Source organism: Camelina sativa, chromosome 7, assembly GCF_000633955.1.
Source record: "Camelina sativa cultivar DH55 chromosome 7, Cs, whole genome shotgun sequence".
NCBI lineage: Eukaryota > Viridiplantae > Streptophyta > Magnoliopsida > Brassicales > Brassicaceae > Camelina > Camelina sativa.
The window spans coordinates 32495817-32505799 of record NC_025691.1 but is presented as its reverse complement, the minus strand read 5'-3'; the positions used below and the strand labels follow the sequence as shown (position 1 = coordinate 32505799).

The following is a 9983-nucleotide window of genomic DNA, read 5'->3' as shown; positions in this document are numbered from 1 at the left end:
ATTTAGAACAAGAATGTAAAGAATTACTCTCTTTATTCAGCAAAAGGAAATCTTACACAAAAACCTTAAAGCTTTCTCTCTCAAGTTCTAAAACTTCTCTCTCTAAACTCATAGGTTTACCACAAGCTTTGGCAACTCTATATATAGAGATAGTTCTCCTAAAACTATTTGGGATTAGATATCTCCTAATCTCATTAGAACTTATTACAACTGTTTATTCTAGATGTCTCCTAAAATAACTCTAATCCTAATCTTTATTAGGATTACTTCTTCCGCAAGTCACACTTCAAGCTTAGCCCAACATCTTCTTCTTCCTTCGTAAAAGAACACCCCAAGAAGTCCGCAAGTCTCTTGATCTGATCACGAGGCTCTGCTTTCATTTCCTCGTACCTCATAAAAAGAACATGGTTGGGGTCTTCTAAGCTTCCTCTCCAATAGCTCAGGACATGTTCCCAAAAAGGTCCATAATAGATAGCTCCACTACAAAACGATTTGTGTATATACTCGAGAATGCTTTTGTCTAGTTCTATTTTATGCATAGCACACACGAAAAACCACCACGAGATCAACGTGTCCTTCGCGTACCTACACATGTACACAATCTTGCAAGGAGACGAGTCCTTGAGTGTCTCTTGCATAGTGTGAAGTGGCATGTGAGTCGAGAACAGCCTTGGAAATGATGAGAACTTGGACAAGTCAGGACTTGAGCTTTCAATATATACATCAATCTCTAAGAATGGTACAATTCCATGAGGATTATCAGAGAGCAGAGGATGATCATCAGACGAACGGTGCTTCGATCTCTCAAGGAGGGCGACAGTGAGGGCCTTGAGCCATGTAGTGCCTGATTTGGGGAAAGAAGCGAGGATTATATCGGTGTCTTGCGGTTGAAAACCTCTGTGGAAATTAAGAACGCCTTGGAGAGTGTTGTAGTAATACCAGCATCCTTGATACTTACAAAGCTTCTTCCCTTGGCCATCTGCGTCCGAAGGAAGTGAAGAGATCAAACTCTTGGTTTCTTCGCTTATCTTGTCGCCTCTTACGTTCAAAGGACGCTCCTTCAGATCCATTCTTTCTTAACAAAAGATGTGTTTTAAGGTTTAAATGAAACATATAATAGAGATACAAGTGAATACGCCAATTATTACATATACTTTTACTTGGTGCATTGGATTCTCTAAAGTGTTTTTTAGCTGAGAAAATCTTGATTTTACACATGAGACACGAGTTTTATATTATCTTTGATTGTAAAATCTCAATAATTTTTGCTTTTTTAGGTAATGCAATTGAATAAGAAAAAAATTTGGTTGGTCACATGTCAACTACAAATATTTGGTTGAAATAGTTCTCAAAGACAGAAGAAGAAAAGATTAAGCAAATGGAGAAAATGTTGTTGTCTTAACATTACAAACTAGGAAGAAATGATGAAAGAATGCTATTTTTTACTTCTTTTTCATTATTAGCATTCGAAATAACTAACAAGTTAAACAAAAGTAAACAACAAATGAAACCTTCATCAAAAAGAGAGACCGAATTCAAACAAAATGCGCTTTACCTCTAGGTTTAATCGGACTAAAGAAGACCTATTAAACCAAGTTTCCAGTGTTCCTCGAGGGAGAAAAAAAAACTTTGGCTCTGAAGTAAACTTACATGTTGGGACTTAAAAGTCATTCATCTCCATCGGACAATTGCTGATCCCCACGTTAAACCGGCTCCAAAACCGGATGTGGCTATGGTATGTCCTGGTTTAACTTTCCCGCTTCTCACTGCCTCATCAAGAGCTAGAGGAATCGAAGCAGCGCTCGTGTTACCGTAATTAGCCAAATTCGATATGACTCGCTCTGGTGGAAATTTAAGCCTTGTAGCCACAGAGTCTATTATTCTCTGGTTCGCCTGCAAATATATTTCGAAAAACATTCCGTCGTTTATTACTATCTTTTACCAGGTTTCAGATACGAAAGCTCTAACTTTTCCTACATTTAAGCTTGAATTCATAACTACTACCAATGAAACTTGAATAAGTGATAAGATTTTGATAAGAAGAGTAACCTGATGGAGGAGGAGCCAGTCGATGGCAGAAGCAGGAAGACCAGCTTTTTGCAGAGCAGACTCAATAGATTGAGGAACACATTTGACAGCAAAGCGAAACACCTCTTTTCCATTCATCTGAATACAAGAATATGAAGATTGTTTTGGTGGAAAGTCTCCAAACACCGAGCCATTGGAGCTTGATTCACCATCAGTTTGGGATTCTTTAACAGAAGCATTCAAATGTCTGCAAAAAAGAGAATCTTACTGTGGGTTCTTAAGGGAAAAATAAGATGGATGTTATGCCAAGAAAATGGAATGTGAATCTAAATACCTTCGACCGTCCCCATCGCTGTGCACATCAAAACTAAACAAACCATCATCTTCAATATCACAGGCCTGCGCGAAATGAAAGAACACTTCTTTAAAAACAAAGGTTAATCTTCTAAGCCACGGTATGATATGCAATGTGGCAAGCACTGTCTAATGATTATGTTACTTACTAAAGGTTATACTCTGTTTCATTAATTGAGTGAACATTATATAAGAACTTTGAATATAATGAGTGCATGAGATTGCTAAAAGCTTCATAAAGCACAGTACCTGAACAACCACAGCACCAGCAGCGTCCCCAAATAGAATGCAGGTCCCTCTATCCGTCCAATCAACAAACCGAGATAAAGAATCAGCTCCAATCACTAAAACATTCTTAAAACCTCCCCCTGAAAAAAGAAAGGGGCAACAGTTACACACTTATCTTACTAAAGTACTCATCAAGTTTCATCTTATTTGAGGTTTACCCCTTATATGACAAGCAGCTGAAACTAGACCCAAAACAAATCCACTACATGCAGCTGTGATATCATAGGCCAATGGGTTCTTTGTGCAACCAAGTGCCTTTTGAATCTGCCATCAACAGAGAATTTTCACAAATCAAACAACCGGAACTCTTACTCCATCGAAGATAAAGTTACTTAGAATAAAGGGTCAATAAATACCTGTGGAGCAGCACCGAATAGATCATCAGGAGTGGAAGTGCACATCAAGACTAAGTCAATATCTTCAGGAACAACCTCAGCCATTTCAAGGGCTTTGGTAGCTGCTTCTACTGCTAAGCCAACCAAGCTATCTTTGCCTTCAATAGTAGGTTATACAAATTAATGTCTCTCTACACATCACTGAACGGTACTCTCAACTTAACATAGCAGAACAAACCAATGTTATAACTTACCTGAAACAACTCGACGGTTGCGAATACCAGTACGAGTAGCTATCCATTCATCATTAGTATCGACTATTTTCGCAAGATCATCATTAGAAATCAAAAGACTTGGAACCGCTGATCCACATCCAATCAATTTGCACCCACTCGGCACTAACCTTTAAGTGAATCAAAGACCATTTAAATGCATTACTCAAAAGCAAAACTTGTAATCAATTTGGTTTAAAGATCATCTTAAAGCTAAAGCTAAAGACTCTACAATAAAGATGTGATTTTTTTTTTTTTAATCCTAATAGCAAAAGAAGGATCTTGAATCAATGGAATAATAAAGAATCTGAGAAGAAGAGAGGACATAAAGATGTGATTTTTATTATTTCAACCTGGGTCGTTGATACTGAGAAGGAGACGAAGAAGCATCCTTATCGATGGAGCTGAGGGTAGAGCACAAAACCCTTTTAGAGAATCGAGTCGAAACGCAAAACCCAGATCGAGAAACACCAATCGGAACATTGATTCTGCTTCGTAGGTTAGGAATCGAAGGAGAAGTGAAGAACCCAGATGCATTCGCCATTCTGATTGAATTTGATAGATAACAGAGGAATCGAAGAACAACGAAACGAGATTGGTTCAATGCAAAATCAAGGATCTTTCTTTCTTTCTATCAGCTCGAATTTAGCGTAATGCCAGAGATTGTGTCACCGGAATGAATGAGAGAAGAAATTGCGAAGACAAAGATTCGAATTTTAGCTTTTTCTTGTATTGCGATTTTGTGTGTATGTGTGTGTGTGTGTGAGAGAGAGAGGAGAGTGTGTAAGGAAAAAAAAATCAAATCTTCGGAAGTACCGAAGCGAAGAGAGGAGGAGACAGGGGAGGTGAGTGTGACAGCTCAGTTTTGAGGAGATTCCAATGCCATTCAAAACTAAACTACTCCTCCCCTTTGTTTAGTTTATTTTGTATTTGTTTTCTTTTTTCTCAATCAAATCCAAATTTATTCACAAATTTACATGTAACACCCCCAATTCATGTGGTAAATGGAAACATCAAAAAACATATCAGTATATAACTTTTTTGTAACTTGGAAAACGTATTATGAAAGTATTGATTTCATATGTAGAGTTTTGAGAGGAACTCATGTCACATTTTATTGAGCATTGGCTCCTCCTCGCTGAGTGGTGTGTTAGTTAATTTTTGTGTATGTTGTTGTTGTTGTTGGCTCGCAAAAGGTTGGTCACTGTAAAATTTCCTATGATACCGAAATTAATGCATCACGATATGATTAACATAATTCAACTCCATAATATAGTTTTGGTGTACCATCTAAATAAATTTTCAAAACTAAACCATACACTCTAAATACTAAACCATATTTCTTCAAAACTATAACCTAAATATAAAATAGAGAACTCAAAACTAAAAAAAAAAAAAAAAAAAAAAATTGGGAAGTTTATGAAATTTCTAAAAATCAATTTAAAATATTGTAATGTGTCTAATAATGATATCTTGGAAAGTTTATGAAATGTGTGATATAATTATCCATAATACATGTTTTAATGTTGTTTAAGATAAATCAATCACACATCTAAAATTCAAAACACATAAATCCATTAAAAAAGGATTTATTCATTTATAAAGATAATTTTTTAAAGGTTATTATTTTGGTCATGTCTAAAAAAATAAAATGTATAAAATTCATCAATTATTAAAACATAGTTATTTATTTTTATTAGGCTCAGTTTAAAAAATAAATTTGTCTTTATGCAAATTTATCTTTATGTGGATACATAAAAAATAACCAAAAAGTTAAAAATGTCATTTTCTAAATGCCTATCTAATAGAGCTTTCCATTAAAGAGGAAAGAGAAAAGTGCCTATCTCTCAAATTTGTTTTCAAAAGTGTCTACTTTTCAAATTATTTGTTGAAAAAGTGTCTACTTTACCAATTAGTTCTATAATATACTATGTATATACCCTTACTAGGATGTGTTGCATATTTTTTAAAAAGTTTGGAAAGGCATGTTATCAAGTAATTTGGATGTTTCTTGAATTACATGTGTTACTATGAATATATGGGACATAAACAAAAAAAGGTGGTTGAGTACCGGTCATGTATTAGTAGGTGTTGGGTGAACAACTTGAAGAAGAATAGGAGATTAACCAAATCCACTTTTAATTTAATTGATGTGATTAAAATTAAATTAAGGTGTGGCATAGAAGAAGTGTAAGATTAAACCAAATCCACTTTCAAAAATATAATTGAAGTGAATAAAATTAAAGGAATAAAAATTTATTGCCAAAAGAAAATGTAAATGTGAAAAAGAGCAAATGTTGTCATATGTAGTTGGTTTGTCTGGACCGTTTTAATAAACAGAAGCTTCATAGTTTGGTGGCTGAGACCTTTTACGGATAGAGAGAAGACCACGAACAGAGTAGCCACAAACCACATACAAACACACAAATCTGTAATCAGACCAAATTAAAGACAGAAATATGAGTAATGAAAAAGAAAACACTTCATAACCTGAAACGCATTAGAGAGCATGATAAACAATAAACCTATCGGTGGTTGGTAGCTTCAACCTCCCATTCAAGACCTTCAATCAATTCTCTGGGTGTTTGAGCGAAAGGCTTTTCAGCTTTGGTCATATTATTGCAACATCATCTGAAAATTGTTGGTCTATAGGCAGGGAAAAGGTCGATGAGACAATTGGTTATATGATTTCTCTCCACTGGAATCGTTTGGATTTTCTCAGACTTTAGTTGTTGAAACGATTGCTTTAGTTTGTCTCATCGTTGTTCTCGCTCCAAGAGAAAGCTTATTCTCTCAAGAATCATCATCGGCACCAAAAAAACACACAACAACGATCCCTTCTTCATCGCGTCCCAACTCTCGTAAGGCACCACCGATTCTAAATCACAAAAAACATCATCTGCGTCTCCTTCGATGAAGCCATGTGCAAGATGCAACTTCACGAAATTAGCGTAATCTCCCAACACAAAACGATTCTCCATCAAATCGCAAATCAAACCTAATTCATGATGAGCTTGGAGTTACAGTTCTCCAATCTCATCTCCCTAAGAGCAGAGCACACAAGCTCTAAACACCCACAGTGATCACGCAGGATACTCTCACAATGATCCACAACACTTCTATTTAGTCAATAACACTGACTGGACTAGATTCTTCACTTAACTCTATCAGCTCCCATTATCTTATCATCATCACAAGAAATTCACATCCCAATAAAGTTGCAACCATTTTCAATAGCCTTTAAAGTATGTTTCATGTGAAAAGGCATAAAAAAAGAAAAGAACTCATCGAAAGCAATACAGAGTTTGAAAGATGAGAGAGATAAATAGATAGGGTACTTTTACTCCATGGAAAGCAGAGAGAGAGAGAGATAGAAAGTTTCCCTTTAGAACAAATTAAACCCAAATGACGATTTTGAACTTGCTCCCTTAGTAAGCCTCAATCACTCCTATTATCAAAATTAACATACACAAAAAGAGACAAGAGGCATTAAAGATGGAAGCAGTTAGAATCCTTGAAAATCAAATAAGAGAAGAGGAGAAATGTTAGACCTCTTGGTCCTCTTCTAAGCATGAAGAAGATAAGAAGCGGAGTTTTGTAGCTTGGTCTTCCCATTCCACATCTTTAATCCATCCTGGAGATTTGTAACGTATGATGCATCCATTTACACCCTGCTTGCCACTTTTGGAATGGAGTGGAAGCTTTTTCAGATTTGGACATCCCCATACATAGATTTCCTCTAGACATGGAAAGGGTACAGGACTCCAATATATATTCTTCAGCTTTGGTAGATATTCTAAAGAAAGATCATTCAGCTTTTGGAAAGGAACATTCCCTGATTCTTCAACTTCACAAGCTTTCTCTTTGTTTATTATATCTTCAATGTCTTTTATACCAGCAATCCGAAGAGTTCTAAGATTTGGAGCGAACATTAGAAACGTCAATTCCCTCAAGCTTTCACAACCTATTATAGAAACTGTGACGAGGCTCAAGAAGCTACATATCCTTCCGATCTTTATCTCAGGGATACGACATCTCATAATTCTGAATTCCCGAAGCCTGTCCATAGATCCTAAAAGTGATATTCCAGTTGATTCAAGATGTCTATTTGGTGATGTTTCAAAATTGTCACAGATCCGTAGAAATCGTGTACGACTCATCAGCCTAAGAGAGCTCAAAAATTGCTCCAGAGTTGGAGAAACATTGAAACTTGTAGTTAAAATCTCTAAATGTTCCAAAGTTTCCAACTCCTTCACTGTGTCGAGATCCCATGGAAAATCCGATCCACGTAATTTCAAAACTTTCAGATTATACAGACTTGATATCCCAGCAATACTTTCAAGCTTCGATGTATTCTCCAAATCCAAGTGAATTAGTTTTTTCAACTCTTGTAGTACCTTCTTTGGCAAACAGCGTATACTAGTTGCACTCAAGTTGAGATAACGCAAAGAAACTAGATTTGATATTCCTTCCGGCAATTCAGAGAGACTGCGATTACGCGATAAATCCAAAACAACTAACTTTGGCATGTAATTGAAGAATTCACTCGATATATCTTCCAATTGATTCCAGAAACTTCCATATCCTCCCAATCCCATGAGGAAAGTTGTGAGTTCCATACATTCAGGACTCCCAACGAGATGAACAATCCTATTATCCATTAACGACATCCTTCGCACAATGTTCCAATTCTTCACCTTTGGAATTTCACGTAACCCAACACCTGCACGCACAATGAAGGCCTCTTTTTGTGTTCCCAATTCAGAAGCGATCCATAAGGCCATTTCACGAACAACGTCATGCATACGCACAACACCTCTTCCAAAATCATCCTCCCCCTCCATCAACAATGATGCGCGGGCAAGACTACCAATAATATCATAACCCTTGTCCTCAGCCTTTTCTATACCTTCACTTCCATCTATGATATTCTCGCATATCAATTGCTCTATCAAGTCATCTTTCACAATTTCAGCATCTTCTGGATATAAAGCACAATATAGCAAACACGATTTAACATCTTCCTCCTTAAGACTATCGTAGCTATACTTCAAAAGCGGAAGGATCTTATCGTCCATGCCAAAAAACTCTGCAGCGTATGAATTCAAAACATGTATCGCATGACGCCATTCTTGTACCTTCGTCTTGGATGACATGGTCTCGCCTATGATTTTGAGAGCCAATGGTAAGCCACAACATTTTTTAGCAACTTCTCTTGCAAGTTCGGGGATTCCCGGATCGCTTCCAAGTGTTGTTTCACCAACCTTTGTCTGGAAAAAATCAAATGCGTCATTGTCTGCCAAGCATTGGACCTCCATTGGTCTTTCAACCCCCATTCGCGCACATACATCCACAGAACGAGTGGTAAATGCCAATTTACATCCTTTCTGCTTTCTTGGATCCGGAACTCCGATCTCAGCTAAATCCACCTTCTCCCATATGTCATCTAAAAACAACACAAAACTCTTTTCCTTTAAGAATTTGAATAAACAGCTAGTCTTTTGCCTTCTATCCATTTGTTTCCATTCCTCTCCATTACGACCAACTTTCTCAGCGATTTCCTCTTGAATCTCCTCCATCTGTGAGTCTTTAGATACCACAACCCAAATAACGTAGTCAAATCCCCGTCTATCGTTACTGAACTTATTGTTGATTTGTGTGAGAAGAGTTGTCTTCCCTACACCACCCATACCGTAGATACCCATAATACCAACTCCATCTTCCATGAGATGTTTCCATGCCTTCTCGAGCATTGTTTCTTGACCAACAATTATCGGTTCAAGAGGTTGTTCCTCCACCCCAGGCGTTTGAGCTTGCGCAGCGATCACGTTAAACTCTTTATTTTTCAGTTCCTCAACTTTTCCCAACGTTAAGAAAACACTTTTCCCGTAACGGTGGCTTGACAGTAAACTCATAGAGCAAAACCCGAAAAGACACATCCTTTGAAGTTGAACATCTCTATCATAAAGAATATCACTGACTTCTTTTTCGACAATCACAACTCTATTAAGCCATACCTCGAATTCGGCAAGCCTTTGCAGACCTCTGCCCTCCTCAATTGTGAGCCGTCTTGACAAATCATCCCGCTTAGCCTTGAGCTCCTCCATGGTTCTCTCTAGATCCACAAGATTCTTCTCGAGATTTAGAATATATCTTACACTCGTCTCTAGCCATTCAGAGACTTCATTTACACACGGATCAAAGGAGGGTATCGAGAAAGGGAGACCCATTTTACAGAAATTGAGAGATCTGAAATTTGAAGTTTACTAATTTGAGCGTACGTACCAGAGACGATGCAAAGAACAATTGAAGAAAAGACTTACGTTTTGGTCCACTCGAAATAATATTAAATTCTCGTTCGAGTGAGTCTAAAATATGAGATACTTTGCATGGTTGAAAAGCACCGACAGCCTTTGCCGACAGTGACAAATTATTATTTTTTTTTGCTCAATTGTTTTCAAAGAAAAAGAGGAAAATCTTTTAGCTTCGAAAACATCGGATACCAAAATTGCAAGATCTTCAAAACGTTTTAATTACTTTGGTGGGTACCCGAAGCAGTAATTACATACTGACACTTTGAATAGTCGTTTAAAATAAAAATAAAAACTGTGTTAGATAGAATAGTCTTCTCCTTTTCCACAGAACGTAAACACACACGTTGTAGTGAAACAATATGAGCAATCATCACACAGTGAGTTAGCAATCT

General features: G+C 36.9%; 3 protein-coding genes across 3 annotated transcripts; all 3 read right to left on the bottom strand.

Annotated features, from left to right (window-relative positions):
- On the bottom strand, nucleotides 264–1070 carry LOC104703875 (cytosolic sulfotransferase 1-like). Its single transcript, XM_019227209.1, has one exon. It carries the CDS (start codon nucleotides 1068–1070, stop codon nucleotides 264–266), a length of 807 nt encoding a protein of 268 aa, XP_019082754.1.
- LOC104703873 (3-oxoacyl-[acyl-carrier-protein] synthase III, chloroplastic-like) lies at nucleotides 1354–4166 on the bottom strand. The gene is made up of 8 exons (XM_010419961.2): nucleotides 3631–4166; nucleotides 3260–3408; nucleotides 3027–3163; nucleotides 2829–2934; nucleotides 2632–2750; nucleotides 2363–2427; nucleotides 2050–2275; nucleotides 1354–1893 (listed from the first exon to the last, which is right to left on the bottom strand). Exons 1-8 carry the CDS (start codon nucleotides 3819–3821, stop codon nucleotides 1672–1674), a joined length of 1215 nt encoding a protein of 404 aa, XP_010418263.1. The 5' UTR covers nucleotides 3822–4166; the 3' UTR covers nucleotides 1354–1671.
- LOC104703863 (probable disease resistance protein At1g63360) lies at nucleotides 6495–9627 on the bottom strand. The gene is made up of 2 exons (XM_010419949.1): nucleotides 6829–9627; nucleotides 6495–6725 (listed from the first exon to the last, which is right to left on the bottom strand). The coding sequence occupies exons 1-2, from the start codon at nucleotides 9505–9507 to the stop codon at nucleotides 6720–6722; spliced, it is 2685 nt and encodes an 894-aa protein (XP_010418251.1). The 5' UTR covers nucleotides 9508–9627; the 3' UTR covers nucleotides 6495–6719.

Bases quoted from the DNA above. Each gene is read 5' to 3' on its own strand.
- LOC104703875 (XM_019227209.1), bottom strand. From the start codon at position 1,070: ATGGATCTGAAGGAGCGTCCTTTGAACGTAAGAGGCGACAAGATAAGC.
- LOC104703873 (XM_010419961.2), bottom strand. From the start codon at position 3,821: ATGGCGAATGCATCTGGGTTCTTCACTTCTCCTTCGATTCCTAACCTA. The intron at 2,935-3,026 runs GTATTTATTGAC...TGTTGATGGCAG, and splicing joins TATTCGGTGCTGCTCCACAG to ATTCAAAAGGCACTTGGTTG. The intron at 2,751-2,828 runs GTAAACCTCAAA...TTCTTTTTTCAG, and splicing joins AGCTGCTTGTCATATAAGGG to GGGGAGGTTTTAAGAATGTT.
- LOC104703863 (XM_010419949.1), bottom strand. From the start codon at position 9,507: ATGGGTCTCCCTTTCTCGATACCCTCCTTTGATCCGTGTGTAAATGAA.